The sequence below is a fragment of the Peromyscus californicus genome, unplaced genomic scaffold (assembly GCF_007827085.1).
Source record: "Peromyscus californicus insignis strain IS unplaced genomic scaffold, ASM782708v3 Scaffold_11__1_contigs__length_118956290, whole genome shotgun sequence".
Taxonomy (NCBI): Eukaryota; Metazoa; Chordata; class Mammalia; order Rodentia; family Cricetidae; genus Peromyscus; species Peromyscus californicus.
Window position 1 is genome coordinate 113,876,187 of NW_026294402.1, and position 17,248 is coordinate 113,893,434.

Sequence of the window (17,248 nt, forward strand, 5' to 3'; positions counted from 1 at the left end):
AGAAGCATCAGGGACTCAGGCTTAGTTGAGAAAGGTGAGTGACCCCTGCCCAAGGGTGGGGCTCGACTTGCTTCCTCTATATTGAAAACCTTTGTACCCAAACCTTCCCTTACCCAAGGGTCTCTTGGTTAACCACTGTGGGGAGCAGAGGTCACATGAGCCTTATTCCCCCCCCCTTTTAATTTTCATTAAGTTTATAGCCGTTCAAGTAACACATACATATTCAGTTGCAGAAATTTAGCTGTACATTTAGCAGGTACAACTAGGGTCTCAAGTTGGGTGTGGTAGTGCATGCCTATAATTCCAGCACTTGGGAGAGGCAGGAAGATGAGGAGTTGGGGGTCAGCCTGGGCTATGGAGACTCTGTCTCAAAAACAGAGAGGTGGGAAACAAAAAGCCTAGTGCCTCCTGAGTAAGCTCTCCCCCTTAAAATGTTATTTGTGTGTGTGTGTGTGTGTGTGTGTGTGTGTGTGTGTGTGTAAGTTTCTGTGCACCGTGTACATGCATTGCCCATGGAGGCCAGAAGAAGACTTCAGATCCCCTATAACTGGAGTTACAGGTGATTGTGAGCTGAATGCTGTGGGTGCTGGGAACGGAACCCAGGTCCTCTGCAAGAGCAGCAAGCACTCCACCTGTTGAGCCGTCTCTCCTACCCCCTCCCCACACCTTTTCTGAGACCAAGACTCATGGAGTCCAGTCTGCCCTGAACTCAGCTGTGCTGCTGCCGCTGCTGGTCTTGAACTATGATCCTCCAGCCTCCGGCCCCTGAGTGCTGCGGTTACTGGTGTACTTCATTGCACCCAGTTTCTGTGGTGCTGGGGATGGAGCCGAGGGCTTCATGAATGCTAGGCTGATGCCATCCCAGCTGAGCTACCTCCTCATCTCAGGGAAAGTCTTTGTGGTTGGTGCATATTATTTCAGGCATTTCCCTCCATAGTGCAATTATAGGTAATACTTACAAAAATAGAGTTTCATATTTTATCTACACTTAAAAAAATGTGTAGTGTGTGTGGGGGAGGTGCCATGGCATGCGTGTGGAGATCAGGGGACAGTTTGTGGGAACTGGCTCTGTCTTCTGAGTTCCCGGGATCAAACACAGGTTGCTTGAGCATTAGCACTCTTTCTTTGGTGAGTCCCTGATGGAATCACTGTTTCAGGCATTAGCTGAAGTATCAGGTATGCACTGAAGCTCATGATGATGAATGGAGCGTAGCCCAGTATATGTAGAAATGGGTGTGGAAGGTGCTTAGCATGTGCAAGGCTCTAGGTTTGATCCACAACACAAAAATTAAAAACGGGCATGGGGGGAGGGTTGTTGCTAGAGAGTTGGCTCAGTGGTTAAGAGCACTGACTACTCTCAGAGGTTTGAATACCAGCGCCCACATGGTGCCTCACAAACCTCTCTGACTTCAGTTCCAGGGGAGCCAACGCCCTCTTCTGACCTCCATGGGCACCGGGCAGTGCACATGGTGCACAGACAGACATACAGGCAAAACAGCCGAACACATAAAAGAAGACAATGGTTTATACAAACTTCTAAAGAAGAAAAGTGTAATTGTCATGAGTTAGCACTTGATGTGTTTCCATGAACTTGAATGCACCTGTGCAGTCAGCATCCAGATCAAGAATTAGACATTTAGCCAAGCAGTAGTGGCGCACGCCTTTAATCCCGGCACTCAGGAGGCAGAGGCAGGCGGATCTCTGTGAGTTTGAGGCCAGCCTGTTACAGAGTGAGTTCCAGGACAGCAAGACTACACAGAGAAACCCTGTCTTGAAAAACAAAACAAAACAAAAAACAAACAAGAATTAGACATTTATAAGTTTGTGTCTCCCAAAACTCCCCTCCTGTCTCAGTGACTCTCAGGATTGCAGTCAGGGCCTGGTGAATCCTACGTGTGCTCTGAAGCCCCACCTTCCGTTCTGATTGTTGGACCCGACTCCTCAGGGCAGCCACTTTCTTGACTCCAGCAGTGTAAACTAGTTTTGCGTGTTATCTTTTATATGATCATATTCACAGCCTTGAACCATTCGTGTGTGTGTGTGTGTGTGTGTGTGTGTGTGTGTGTGTGTGTGGATCCATCTTGCTCACCAGGTCTGTGACTTTCACATCTTTTAAACTCAGATCCATGTAGGCAGCCTTTAGATACATAGATCTACTAAGGTTTTTTGTTGTTGTTGGTGGTGGTTTTTTTTTTAATAGACAGGGCAGGAACTAGATCACCATGATTGATTGACTTTTGAGACAAAGTCTTACTGTAGCCTCCACTGGCCTGGAACTCACCGTGTAGCTCAGACTGGCCTCAGATTCGTGGTGATTCTCCTGCTTCTGCCTCCCAAGTGCTAGGATTAAAGGCATGGGCCATTATGCCTGGTTTACTCTTTTTAGTAGCCAGGCAAAATTCTCAAGTATTATGGATATGGACTATGTTTTATCTGGCCTCCTACCGATGGGCTTTCTGATTATGTATCATTTATGTAGATTAATGACAGTAATTCCTGGAACACAAGATGTGTGTGTTTCTAATTTAAATAAGCACCAAAAATGGCAGGTGGTGGCAGCGGTGTGGAAGAGGGGCGGGATGGCAGTGTGGGCTCCTGTGGGTCTAGACTTCAGCCTCGACCACAGTGCTTGACCACAGAGGATCCTGTCCAGGTGTCACGGTTCTAGTGCCATCAAGGGAGCTTGAGTTTGTGATAGCCGTGTGTGTGTGTGTGTGTGTGTGTGTGTGTGTGTGTGTGTGTGTGTGTGTGTGCGCGTGCCACTTACTATGCTGTGTGCTGTCTCTACCCTCTTCAGGGACTGTGGCACCTGCTGAGGGTGGCTGAAGAGCTCTGGGTAGTGGGCACTGCCTCTGTGAGCACAGTGTGCTTGACAGAGTGTTGGTGTGGCAAGATTCTGATTGTACACGTGGTAATAAAGAGCTCATGTGAAGGGCCTTGGGAATTTCTGTATGTGGGCAGGTGTATCTCTGGTTTCCTTATACAGCCCTCTGCCGTGATTACATGTAAAAGTAGGGAAGGCATTTTGGAATGGTGTGATTTCCAAAGTCCGGCGTCTCCTCAGTGACTTGATTCAGCTGTCCTGATGTAAGCCCACTTGACAGGCCCTGCTCATGGATTTCGATGACACTGTACTTGTGGCAATGTCTCTAGTATGCATACTGTCCCAGTTGGCTCTTCTGCCTCGTCCTGGTGACATAGGCTATTTATGCCTCTGTCTGCAAAGTAGACTTAGTGGAAAATCACACAGCACTGGAAACCTGAGTTCAAGAGTAAGATGGCGACTGACTTGATGGAAGAGGCTCTTCCCTCCTGTTGGCTTACAGTGCTGCCTGCCACCGTGGCCTTCCTGTTTGTGCACTCAGAGTTCTCTGTCAAAAGATGGCCCATGGCCTCTTCCCTCACCTTCTATCTGCTCTGTTGTCGTCCCAGGCAGGGCACCTGTAGCCCTGGCTGTCCTGGAACTCAGTGTAGACCAGGCTGGCCTCAGGCACTCTGAAGGCTGAGGTGCTGACCTGTGGATGTTGTGGTGACACACATCGGTCTATAGCGTTTTGTAATAAAGATGGTAGTTGAGAGAGTGAATTCTGTTTTCCTCTTGGAATACATTTGGAGTGGAAGCCACTTTGTTGTTGAGACGGGGTCTGGAACCCCCAGAGATTTGCCTGCCTCTGCCACCTGCCGGAAATGAAGGCCCAGGCTACTAAGCTAGCTGGAAGTTACTTTTTTTTGGATTTTGTTTTATGGTCTCTCTTCTTGTTTAACACTTTCCATGGGTGGTTTTGTATACGCTGGTGAACTCAGTGCCAACCTGCCTGCCTGTCTGCGCCCTCGCCTCCTCGATTTCTGAAATCCCAAGGCTTACTACAGTTTGAGAGAATTCAAGTTGTAAATCTTAGCAATTTCTGGGACTATTGATAGATGAGAGGAAACCAGAAAGTCATGCATTCATGGCGGAGGTTGGCAAGCAGAGGCACTGTGGAAGGTAGGGTAGAGCTTCAGAGAACAAATGAGAAGGCCTAGAGTGTTGGGGAAGCATATCCACATGTTGGTCATCGTCTGAAACACAGAGATAGAAGGCAGGAAAAGCTTGGAATCTAGGTTGTTTCAGTGTCTGTATATTTGGGGCACACTGGTCCTGAAGAAATGTCTAGAAGCTGGGTAAAAAGCAGATGCAGAGTCTTTCTCTCCCGCTAACCAGGGGAAATCCCTTTGCTGAAGGCAACAAACAGGCCAGAGAAAATAAAGACAGCATCTCTGGCTGACGCTAAGAAGAGTGAAGATTTGCAGGCAGGATTTTTGTGAGCATGGGTGATAGATAACTTTCGCCACAGGGTCTGTTTTCTGTCATTCTTTGGGGCAGTTGAGAGACTGTATTGTGCATGACAGCCTTGTGAGACTGGGAAGACAAGAGGTCCAGTACTGAGCAAGGGCTGGGTACAGTCAGCCCTTTTCAGTTAGTCAAAGATCCAGACAAATCCTAATGTTGAATTAAAATGTTTTGAGGTTAATAATGTCTTTATTGTCAGCCAGAAGCACCTGTAGATGCTTTCTGGGAGATTTACCTCATCCTGGGCCTCAGTGTCTTCTACAGTTGCCCAGTTTTAGTGACCGTCGATGACTTTAAACACATAACCAGTGGAAGCCAGCCTGGGTGCACTCCAGATTAGGATCATCGCATCTGAATTCAACCATGATGCTGCTCATTGTGACGTGGCAGCTCTCATGCTTAGGTCTGTTGCTCGGCAGTGACATGGTGGAATTGTAGACAGTCAGGAGAGCAAGAGGAAGAAGGAAGAGAGGGGGGGGCCAGAAATGGATGGGATGAAATTCAGCCCCAAGGGCATGCCCCACTGAGCCGTAACCAGGGCTGAGCTCTGCTTCCTGAGTGTCTGTGTGAACTCACAGAGGGCCACCTCTTCTCCCCCCCCAGCTGTTGCAGGCGGGGCTTCAGATCCAAACTGTTATAAAGTTTTGGCCCCTTGTAGTGAATTTTAAATTTCAAATGTGATGTTTTTAAGTTTTGTGCTCCCCCCCCAAAGTACTAGAGATTAAACCAGGGCCTTCCTCCTCTGCTGACCAGGGCCAGTCCCTTTTCTGAAGGACCTGGAAAAGGCCGGAGGAAATGAAGACACCATCTCGATTGAAGGCGTCATGTAGCTAAGAAGAGTACAGATTTGCAGGCCAGGACCAGGCCATTCTCCAAGCCCCGGATGCATTTTCCTCTACACCTTGGGAATACTTGTATTAGTTTAACCCTTTTGCTAATTCCAGCATTAATTGTCTTAGAGTTGGCCTACAGTCATGGTGTTTTCTCTTGAAAATGGGGATAATATCCGTGTTGTGAATGGCAGCTACAGAGAATCTAGATTCTGTTATGTTCCTCTCAAAGACATTGATTTTGCCTCTGTTTGTGTTTGTTACAGCAGGTAATTCTATTGACTGAGTTCCTCTGTGGAGAGCAGCTGCTGAATACCTGCCCAGCTCCTTGGCTTGTTTGGTTGTGTGGAGTCTGTTCCATGCCTGTGTAGTTCTAGGGTCAGCTAAAGGCCTGAATAGTTTGCTGGTCCTATCCTGGCCTGGCTTGTCATCTGAATTTTTCATGATCACCACCCAGAACAAACTCACCAATTACGTCTGTGTTTGGATCTTGAAGTTTTGTTTTCTAAGTTTTCCTCTTTTTTTTTTTTTTTTTTTTTTAGGTTTTTCGAGACAGGGTTTCTATGTGCAGCTTTGCGCCTTTCCTGGATCTCGCTCTCTAGACCAGGCTGGCCTCGAACTCACAAAGATCCGCCTGCCTCTGCCTCCCAAGTGCTGGGATTAAAGGCGTGCGCCACCACAGCCCGGCGTTTTCCTCGTTTTATCCCTGGTTTTGGTGGTGTCTACCCTCCAGTACATTAAAAAATATGTATTTTATTTTTAATTATGTGTGTGTGCATGTATGAATCTGCACTCGAGTCCTTTCTAAGAGCTTTACATGCTGTCGACCTTAGCTCTCTCTCCAGCTCCTCAGTACTGTTTGTTTTTTTAGGGATAGGGTCTCACAGGTCTTCCTCTGTAGCCCTGGCTGGCCTTGAACTCAGAGATCCATCTGCCTCTGCCTCCCGAGTGCTGGAATTAAAGGCGTGTGCCACTGCAGCTGGGTGCCAGTACATTTTGATGAAGGGCAGATGGAGGCTTATTTTTTTTCTTTCTTCTTCTTCTTTTTTTTTGTTGTTGTTTATGAGTGTTTGGCCTACATGTATATATGCATGCCTGGTGCCCATAGAGGTCAGAAGAGGTTATTGTAACCCCTGGGACTGGAGTCACAGATGGTTGTGAGTAGCCATATGAATGCTGGGAATAGAACCTGGGTCCTCTGCAGGAGCAGCCAGTGCTCTAACCACTGTGCCTCTCTCCATCCTCTGGAGGTAGGTTCTTGTAATCTTGCTTTTTCTCTTCTGCCTTTGCAGTTCATTGATAGTTAGCTGGGCGGGGGCATTGTCCTACCGTAGTCTAGCTTGCAAGTACTGGTTGTTAGAAGGTCAAAGCCAGTCAGCTTCCTTATCCATTGTAAGCGGCATTTCTTTCTTATTAGATATTGGTACACAGACAAATGCGCGCGCACACACCCACCCACACAGAGCTATCTGTCCTACTTTTCAAGGTGTATTGGCCTTTGCTTTCTCTCTAGGGGTGAACTGTTCTTAAAAAGTTGTCTTCCCTTCATCTTCTCTGCTGGTTTCTTATCACTGATCTTCAGCCTGTGCCTTTTAGATTAAGGATGGGTTTGGATGCTGATTGAGAGCTCTGAGCCTGTAGGTGGAGATCTGATTAGATAGTTAGATTCTGCTTAGGAGGGTCTTCTGGTCTTTCCTGAGGAGGAACGGCCGAGTCCTGGAAGCCTCAGCTAGGAGAGAGCTGAGTGCCTGTGTTTGCTGTGTCCTTCCTTGGGTTTCAGTGTGACTCTGCCCTGAGGTGACCTGCTCCTTCCCACCCAGAGCAAGGCAGCCTCCAGCCACGAGAGAGCCCGAGGGCCTGCCCGCCCTAACCGGCCCATCCTCTGTCTTTGGACTCCTTTTTACTCCATTGTTACGGTGACACCTGATGCCATGGAGTGCCAAGTCTTGGCTGTTTCTGTGGTGGGAATCTGCTGCACAGCTTTGTTCATGGCCAGTCAAGGGGTCTGTATGTCAGTTCTGCTTCTCTGTCCACTTGCTAGCTCTGAATTGTCCTTTCTGTGGGTTTTTTATTCCTTCAGGCTTAGGCTTTGGTAAAGTTCTCTGTGAGGGAGGACACATGCCTGTAACACTAATGTCATCTGGTAGCGCGCTCTCCAGTGTTGTTCAGGAATTACAGGGCCGGCAGAAGGCCCTGGGCCACACCCTGTTCTGTAGAGCGGTGGTGCCAGGGACTTGTTTATGGAGTCTGGTGAGGTGACATTAGATGCCCTGGCTTCGTCCTGTCACCTTGGAAGATGCTCTTGGATTCTCTGTGGCATTTATAGTGGACGAATGAACTGAGAAGCCTCGTGAAATGCTAAAAGTAACGAGCTGCATGTGGAGGGACGTGAGAGGGGAGCGTGAAGACACAGAAAACAAGTCCTGTTCCTCCACTAGGTACGGTTGCTTATCCTGGGCTGCAGACATGGTCCAATGGTTGGAAGGCTTCTGGCTCTTCCAGAGGACCTGAGTTCTCTTCCCAGCACCCACATCTGGTGACTGTCAAACTCCTGTAACTGCAGCTCCAGGCGATCTTATACACGCTCCTGACCTCCATGGGACCTGCATGCACAGGACATATACTTTGTTTGTTTGTTTTGTTTTTTTGAGACAGGGTTTCTCTGTGTAGTCCTTGCTGTTCTGGAACTCTCTTTTTGGACCAGGATGGCCTCAAACTTAAAGTGGTCTGCTTGCCTCTTCTTTCCAAGTGCTGGGATTAAAGGCATGAGCCACCACTGCCTGGCTTTAGGGCATATTCTCTGACACACAGACAGACAGACAGACAGACACACACACACAGACAGACAGACAGACAGACAGACACACACACACACACACACACACACACACACACCTTGCTGAAACTTGCTCATTCCTTCAGGCCTGCCCATTTCCGTAGTTGAGAGGCACAGGTTCAGTAGATGTTGAGTTGAGGTTAGGGTCCTCCCGCCCTAAGGCTTCCTTGCTGTCAACCCTTTAGGGAAAGCGTGTAGCCTATGGCTGACAAAGCAACTAGATAATGTGATGTCTCAGCCGAGGGTGAACGGGGAGCAGGTGGAGGCGGGAGCAGCTTCCTCTGAGAATTTATAACTCTAAGCATGAACTGGGAGTTAGAAAGTTCATGTCCTGTTCTGGGAAACTTTAAATCAAGAAATTAAAGGTGTTCCAGATTGGTATGGAGTTTGGCAGAAGCAAAAGTGGCCACTTCTCTCTGGACGGTAGTGTTTCCACAGAAAAGACCCCATTGGACATAATTTTGATATCCAATATCAAATCTGAGAAAAAAAAATCTATCACAAGTGAAAGTCATCAGAAATGAGCAAACGAAAAGTCAGTAAATTTTAATTAAAATTGGAGGAGGAGGGTGTTGGAGAGATACTCTGGCTAAGGGCGCGCACTGCTCTTGTGGAGGTTCTAAGGTCAGTGCCCAGCACCACGTGGTGGCACATATCACCTATAATCCAGCTCCAGGGGGATCCAGTGCCTCTGGCCTCAAAGGTCACCTATACTCATCTGCATTCATATACAGAATTAAAAATAATAAAGGTAAATAAAAAAATTAGAGGGGGATTGGAAGTGTCCAAAGAACAGAATATCAAAGTTGACCCAGGATGATGATGGCTGTGGAGATGGTCTAGTGGTTAGGGCATTTCTGGCTCTCCCAGAGGACCTGCGTTCTGTTCCTGGCACACGTACACCTCATCACATTTTTTTTCTTTGGGGGGTGTGTGTTTTACTTCTTCTTTTCTAGGTGCTGGGCATCAAAATCCTAGGTTTTGTGCATACTTTGCAAGCTGGTACTGTTCTTGACAGGAATAGGCAGGTGGATCTCTGTGAGTTTAAGGCCAGCTTGGTCTACATAGTGAGTTTCAGGACAGCCAGGGCTACAGAGAGGAACCCTGTCTTAAAAAATAAAAATAAGGGGGCTGGAGAGATGGCTCAGCGATGAAGAGCATTGCTGCTCTTCCAGAGGACTTGGTTCAATTGCCAGCACTCACGTGGCAGCTCACAACTGTCTGTAACTCCAGTTTCAGGTAATCTGGCACCTTCACACAAATAAACATGCTGGCAAATGAGTGCACATGAAATAAAAATAATTAAAAAATAAAAATAAGGCCGGGCGGTGGTGGCGCACGCCTTTAATCCCAGCACTCAGGAGGCAGAGGCAGGCGAATCTCTGTGAGTTCGAGGCCAGCCTAATCTTCAAAACGAGTTCCAGGAAAGGCGCAAAGCTATACAGAGAAACCCTGTCTTGAAAAACCAAAATAAATAAATAAATAAAATAAAAATAAAATAGACGAGATAAACAGATTAGACATAGTGATAGGAAGAAACAGTGAACTGAAAGTAAGATCTTAAAGGATTACCAAATGACACGAACTTGGGCAATATGAAGAAGGGGTAGGCAGTGGTCACTTTGCTGTCAGCTGGATTGAGTTAAGAAACAACCTAGGCTGTTCATGAGGCACGCCATTGGTTGTGCCTGAGGGTCTTTCCAGAGAGGTTGGACTGAGGGATGTCCGACCCTGGAACAGGACTGGGACTAAATTAAAGAGAAAAGGACAAAGCTCGCTGAGGACTGGCTTCCTGGCTCCCTTAGGTGCATGTGAAGTATTTGGTCACAGTGATGAGAAAGGTAGCTGATGTGGGTATTTTAGTCTGGCTGCTGCTGTAACAAGCAGTACCACACACTGGACGATTTATAAGTAGTTGAGGCTGGTAAATCCAAGAGTGTGACTCTAACATTTAGGGAAGGCTTCAGTGCTACCCTTTCATGCAGTGGAAGAAATCACATGGAGAGTGAGAGAGATGGGGTTGGGGGGGGGGTGTTTATAAATCCCACGATTACCAGCCTACTCTGTGCTATGACATTAGTTCATCCATGAAGTAAGGGCCCCCATGACCCATTCATCTCTTAAAAGGCCCCCCCCACTTTGCATCGAGGATTAAGTTTTCAATACAAGTCTACACACAGTTGCAGTCCAGGGAGGCTAAGACAGGAAGATCACAAGCCCGAGGCCAGCCCGGGACACAGAATGAGATTCTTCTAGAAAAAGAAGCAAACAAAACATTGGTAGCATTTCAATCCCAAAATGGTTAGAGATCTCCATGTTTTGGTGTGTGAAATGTCCCCTGTAAGTTCATGTGTTGGAATACTGTTTCCCACTGGTGGCGCTGTTTTCAGAGGTTCTGGAGCCTTTGGGAACCACAGCTTAGTTGGAAGAAGTGGGTCACTGCAGGTGGCCTTAAGGTGTGGTAGCTCAGCCCTGCTTCAAGCCTTGTCGCTGCTTCCTGACCCACCCCAATGAGCAAGCATCCTCCCGCCCTGCCTTGGCTGCAAGCACCCGTGCAGACTTCCCTCAAAAGGTAGCTAATGTACCTAGACTCAAGATCCCATTATAGCAGCAAAAAAAAAAAAGCAATCTTGGCTGTATAAACCACAAATAATGTTTTAGAGATAGATACAGGCAGCAAAAATATTAAATACTGAATATGATGCATTAAAAGTTTATTCCCAATGAAGATCAATTATTAATGAAAACTGAAAGGTGATGGAGTTAAACCAGTCACTTCCGGGAGAGACGGCGGGAAGGCTCATTAACTTCAACGACTAGCTTACACTAGTTTAGGAGTGAACCTTCGCTTCCCGGCCAGAAGTGGCAACACAGGGTATTTTAGAAGGTAATCCTTGTTGGCCAGCATGTGGCTAGTTTGCATGAAGTGCAGTGTTTGATCACCAGAACTGCAAGGGGAAAAGAGAAACCAGAAAACACAAATTTAAACCACGAGTGCGTTAGGACTCACGTCTGGTTTTAAGAAAGAAGCATTAGCCGGGCGGTGGTGGCGCACGCCTTTAATCCCAGCACTCGGGAGGCAGAGCCAGGCGGATCTCTGTGAGTTTGAGGCCAGCCTGGTCTCCAAAGCGAGTTCCAGGAAAGGCGCAAAGCTACACAGAGAAACCCTGTCTCGAAAAACCAAAAAAAAAAAAAGAAAGAAGCATTAGATTGAATTATAGAAAATAAAAGTGGGCAGAAAGCCTTAAAATGAAAGTAGGGAAATAAATTGAGAAAACACTACAAGAAATGTCCTGGGCACGTTAGCACCAGAGTTGGTTTTTTGTTTTTTTGACAGCATGACAAGCGGCACGGGGGTTACTGTGCAGTTATAAACAGGTTACCCCCAAGGACATAGACTTTACTCCACATAGGGAAGAGGGATGACAGTCGTTCCCAGGAAAGGCTTGTAGTCGGGAAGGTGCTATGTGTGTCACAGGAGCCTGGATGAGGTTGTGACTCAGTGAGGCTGCTTGAAAACTGGAGAATTTAGCAGTATCTACCGACTCGAAGGTGCTTAGCCTCAGCGTTTTTTGAGAGGGAATGCCCACAAAGGAGCCCACGAAGGTCGTAAAGCTTTGTGATGCTTTGCTTACGGCACTGCTTGCTGTACGTAATCCTAGGGTCCAGCCTGAGAGCAGATGAAGTTAGGGTGAGGTCACTCTGCCGGCCCATGGCTCCGAAGCATAGGCATTTCAGGGAGTGGCTTCCAAAGAGCCACTGTACTTCAGTTCTGTCGTCTGTGAAGTGGCCCTCTCAGGGTTCTCATGCTTTGTAGTGCCAAGAGGATGTCAGTCCAGATGGCACACAAATACAGGTGGGACTCGGAGATCCGCCTGCCTCTGCCTCCCAAATGCTGAGATTAAAAGTGTGTGCCACCTCCGTTAGTTGAGTAACGATTTTTTTTTAAAGATTTATTTCTGTTTTATGTGTGTTGGTACTTTGCATGCATGTGTACCGTGTATGCAGTGCCCGTGGAGGCCAGAAGAGGGCATTGGATCCCCTGGAACTGGAGTTACAGGTGGTTGTGAGCTACCTTGTGGATGCTGGGAACCAAACCCAGCCCTCTGCAAGGATAAGTGCTCGTAACCACTGAGCCACATCCCCAGCCCCAGGGTAGAGGAGTCTAAGAAACGTCACTGCAGTGTTCATGCATGTGTGCTGTGTGCATCGCATCCTCCTCATGCTCTAGCCTCATCCCCCTCCCCCCCCCCCCCCGCCCCCCTTCTCTCCTTTAGGTTCCCTGTCCCTAGCTGCCTTGGCTGTGGTCCTGGGGACCGGTGGAAATGTAGCTGTGTAGGGGTCTCTCTTGTTGGGATGGGTAAGCAGGCAGGGCCAGTTGGGGAGACTCCTGACCTGGCTGCAGGGGATGTGGGCGGGAGGCCTTCATCTATTAAAAGGCTAGGTGGCCTTGTGGTTGGAATTTTGCCATAGGCTATAAATAGCCGGTGTGAGAGTGTGAAGAAAGGGAGCCAGGGAGGAGAGAGGAAGTGGGCGGCCCCTGGGTCTCCAGCTGGCAGTAGCCTGGGTGTGGTGTGGGAGGGGTGTGGAATGTCACATGGGATGCAAAGCTTGCCGGCAGGCTTGGTGTGAGGCCTGGACTGGAAGGATCTCCACAGCCTTAGGAAGCAGGCTGTCAGTCACTTCTCCATAATGTGGCTAGGTGACTTGCTCCAGGCACACAGCTGTGAAGAAGCTGCTCTGTAGGGTTTGCTGTGAGCAGGCCTGGTCAGTTGCTCAGGTGACATCCTGAGCCTTTAGGTCCTACCTAGAGCCTTGACACGGATTTCCCAGGAAGTGCAGAGGGGCTCCTGCCTGACAGTAGCCTGAGAGAGGAGCTAGGCCAGCCTCAGGCCCGCTCTGTTTATGTTCCCCGTGTGACTCCTCATCCTGAACAGGGGGCTGATTGTTGTCCAAATGGAGGTGGATGCTCTCCTGAGCTGGAGGTTGAACCTAGGACACCGTGGAGCCAAACATCCGTGAAGCCCTGGGTTCACCCTAAGCTTGCATAGCCGGTGTGTGGCTTCATATTGAAGCCATCTGTTCTTAGTTAGCCCTTCCTTTCAAAGTCTTTCTCTAAGCAGTGCACCCACAGCGCTCTGTCCTTGTGTGTCTACCCCATCTGTTTGGGGTCAGCTTCCCAGTCTTGTGGGGGAAGCTGGGCACTTGGAGGCAATGGCGGAGGACACATACAATAGCCTCTGTGTGTCAGCCAGGCACCGTGATGTATGTCTTTAATCCCAGCAGAGGCAGGCCGATCTCTGTGAGTTTGAGGCCATTCTGGTCTACAGAGTGAGTTCCAGGACAGCCAGGGCTACACAGAGAAACCTTGTTTTGAAAAACCACACACACAAATAATAATATTGTTTCTACTTCTTATACAAGTGTTCATGGTGCCGATGCTGTCACCTTGTCCTGGGGATTGTTGGCGTTATTTTACTCACACTCTGGATGTGTCGAACAGTCCCTGCTAACATGGCTGCTGTTGTTCAGTGGGACTCCAGGTTGGAGAGAAGCAGGTCTGTACCTGGACTGGGTACTTAGTTCAACTGCCAGCTACTGCCACAGTAGCCTGGGGTATGGCGGGCAATAAAGGTGCCACCCAGGCTCCTGGCACCTTTGGAAGCTGGGTTGCTGGTGGGCTGAGGTGCAGAGGGGCTGAGTTAATGTGATTTCCTTTAGGGTTTCTAGGGTTCTAGAAGTGAGGTAGTAAATCCACCCCTTGTTGAGAGGTCCTGTGAGGTACCAAGACAGCCTTCTTTGGTGCTGTGTACTCTTTCTTATCCTACATCTGTAGGTTCATGGGGTCATTGTGGGCAAAACGGTTGGGACTGTGGCTTGTTGGTAGGGTTGATGAGAAAGACGGATTGGGTGAATGAGGCTACGCTAAGTCGGCGCGTTCAGCCATCTGGATGGAACTTCTGTTGGGGAAAGAACATGCAAGAGTGGATGGAGTGTGTCTGGGGGTGTTGGCCAAACCCAGCTGCAGAGTTGGTCTGGGATTGCAGCTTATCCTTCCTGTCTGAGAGAAATGCCCCTTGGTGACCCTGAGCTTACCCCTTTTCAGAAAGCTTAGATATTCTGCAGTACCAGGCGAGCACCAGGCAAGAACAGTGCCGGAAGGCTCCTCCCTGATTACTGGCCAGTGTGGGCAGGGGACTGAGGAAGAAAAACTAGTCTGGTCTTTCTAAGAGCTGTGGGTGGAAGGGGTTCAGCATCGAGGGCAGAGGGGTGAGTTAGTGTCTCCTGCAGGTGCCTTCAGCACGGCCTCGTTCACCGGTTACAAGCCACTGGCATCTGCTCAGCGTCTCTCCTCTCTGGGCACAGGTTCCGGGCGCGGGGAGGCTGAGACTCGGGAGTGTATCTACTACAATGCCAACTGGGAGCTAGAGCGCACCAACCAGAGCGGCCTGGAGCGCTGCGAGGGCGAACAGGACAAGCGGCTGCACTGCTACGCCTCCTGGCGCAACAGCTCCGGCACTATCGAGCTGGTGAAGAAGGGCTGCTGGCTGGATGACTTCAATTGCTACGACAGGTAACTTACGCTGGGGGCGCTCCCACTGCTGAAGCCCGCCCAGCTCTCCATCCACGGATCGCAGGATGTCTGAGCTGGAAAACGGCTTCCGAGGCAATGCCCAGGATCCCAAGCCCTTGTACTGGTGTTTGCTCTCCTCAGTTCAGGTTTCAGTGCCTGGCTGTGCCTGGCTGTCCGTCTTAGACTTGGGTCACTCTATAGCGGAAGTGGGTTCACCCACCTGCTGGTGTTCGCTGGAGCTGCTCTGTCTGTGGGGAGGGGCCTGGGAGAGCCTTGCCTTCCCTGCCCTGGAGTTTGTAACATGGACTCTGGGCTTGCAGGCAGGAGTGTGTGGCCACTGAGGAGAACCCCCAGGTGTACTTCTGCTGCTGTGAAGGCAATTTCTGCAACGAACGCTTTACCCACTTGCCAGAGCCTGGGGGCCCAGAAGGTGAGGAGCCCGTGGAAAGAAGGAAAAATGAGACACTCTGGCGCCAGGGGGCAGTGGTTGCAGGGACTACTGGAGGGTTGGAGTGGGCGGGCTGTGTGACACAGGGCTCCATATGTCCCCCAGTCACGTACGAGCCACCCCCGACAGCCCCCACCCTGCTCACGGTGCTGGCCTACTCGCTGCTGCCCATTGGGGGCCTCTCCCTTATCGTCCTGCTGGCCTTCTGGATGTATCGCCATCGCAAGCCTCCCTACGGCCATGTGGACATCCATGAGGTGAGGCAGTGTCAGCATGGGACAGGGCTGGGAGGAGGAATGGCTGGGCAGACTCCCGTTAGCCCTTGCTTTCCCAGGATCCTGGGCCTCCACCCCCATCCCCGCTGGTGGGCCTGAAGCCACTGCAGCTGCTGGAGATCAAGGCTCGGGGTCGCTTTGGCTGCGTTTGGAAGGCTCAACTCATGAATGACTTTGTAGCTGTAAAGATCTTCCCCCTCCAGGTGAGCTTCTGGGGGCATCCAGGCCATCTTCTCTCACTGTGGTCTTCGGTAGAGTCTCAACCATAGGGCCATCCATACTCCTGATCACATGGTGAGAGTCCATCAGAGGATTAGGGTCAGATGCTGCCAAACTTTGACCCATGTTGGTTTGGGGTTTTGCTGTTACTTCTGTGTATGTGACTCACACGTTCATGTAGGCACAGGTGTGTGTGTGGAGGCCAGAGTTTGACACTTGAGTGTTTTCCTTTATTGCACTCTACCTTTTTTTTTTTTTTTTTTTTTGAGACAGTTTCAGTATGTAGTCCTGGCTGGCTTGGAACCCACAGAGATCTACCTGCCTCCACCTCCCACATGCTGGAATTAAAGGTGTGTACCACCATGCCTGGCTCTCCACCTTTTACAAATTTTTTTATTTTTTGTAGTCGGATGTCTTCTTGTGTCCCACCTGGTCTCTGCAGCCACTCAGTCCCAAGTAACACACAGAGGCTTATATTAATTACAAGCTATATGGTCTATGGCTCAGGCTTCTTGCTAGCTAGCTCTTTCATCTTAAATTAACCTATTTCTGTTAATCTGTATGTTGCCATGTGGCCATGGCATTACCGGTCTGCTGGCATCTTGTTGCTCCTTGGGCAGCAGACTGGTATCTCTCCTGACTCCACCCTTCTTGTCTCTGTCTTCCATTTGAATGTACCGCCTAACCTTATTCTGCCTTGCCATTGGCCAAACAACTTAATTTATCAACCAATGAGAGCAACACATATTCACAGTTATAGAAAGACATCCGACAGCACTTTCCCTTTTCTATCTAATCAAAAAGGAAGGTTTTAACTTTAAATAGTAAAATTATATATAGCAGAGTTTTCAAGCAAGAATTACAGTTATAATATCTAGTCTATCTGTATTTGGTAAAATTAAAGAAAATATTCTATCATCAATCCTATATATGTGAGTCTGAAGTTTTATATTTAATTTACCTTTTATCATAACTAAGGAAAACTATAATTATAACGATCAGTCTTCAACTCCATCAAAGACCCTAGAAGGACCTATTACCTAAGTAAACAAGAAGTGCATTGTAAGCAACTTCCAAAACTCTAGAAATGACAGAGACATCTGGCTGCCTGGACAGTCACCCAAAGTTCCTCTGCAACATTGGGGCATCCATCTTCAGCCTACAGGCCTAGAGTCTCTGGAAGACTTTTTAGGGAAGCAGGAAATTTGAAGGATTGTCTCGCCTATTGGCAAAGTTCATCAGTCACTTTCCTCTGTGTCCTGCAGAATGTCTGGCAGTATCTTCTGTGAAGCAGGAACCTGAAGGACCATCTCACCCTGTTTAGGCAAAGTATAGTGGTTATTTTCCTATGGGTTCTGTATGTTCAGTTTATCCAACATACTGTCAAGCAGTCCAGGCAAGAGCAATTTCTTGCCCTAGTGGCCAGTTTTGCCAAGAAGAAGATAAACTCCATATGGAGTGTCTTGAATGCCCATCTTCCTCTTTGAAGTAAATTGGTCCTGCCAGAAGCAGACATGTCTCACTGTCCAGAAAAGTATAAGTTTTAAAACATTTTAGATGCCATATTCTGTAGGCCTTTGAAGTATTTGAAGATTACCTACCTAATTGAAATTTATCTATGTATACCTAGAAAACTTAACTAACGTGACTATCAGTTTGCTTATCATAGATGAATAATTATTAATCTGTATTTCTTAATTATACATTACAATTTTAAGTGAATTACATAAACCTAA

At 48.4% G+C, this 17,248-nt stretch overlaps 1 protein-coding gene across 2 annotated transcripts in view; it reads left to right on the top strand.

Moving 5' to 3' along the window:
* Positions 1-17,248, top strand: part of Acvr2b (activin A receptor type 2B) — a 40,286-nt gene that overhangs the window by 7,353 nt on the left and 15,685 nt on the right. The window contains exons 2-5 of one of the 2 annotated variants that reach the window (XM_052724083.1): positions 14,363-14,570; positions 14,891-15,000; positions 15,148-15,275; positions 15,353-15,496. In XM_052724083.1, the coding sequence (XP_052580043.1) occupies positions 14,363-14,570; positions 14,891-15,000; positions 15,148-15,275; positions 15,353-15,496 (590 nt within the window). Of the gene's footprint in view, positions 1-14,362; positions 14,571-14,890; positions 15,001-15,123; positions 15,276-15,352; positions 15,497-17,248 lie in introns of both variants that reach the window. The other variant, XM_052724075.1, reaches the window with a different exon arrangement.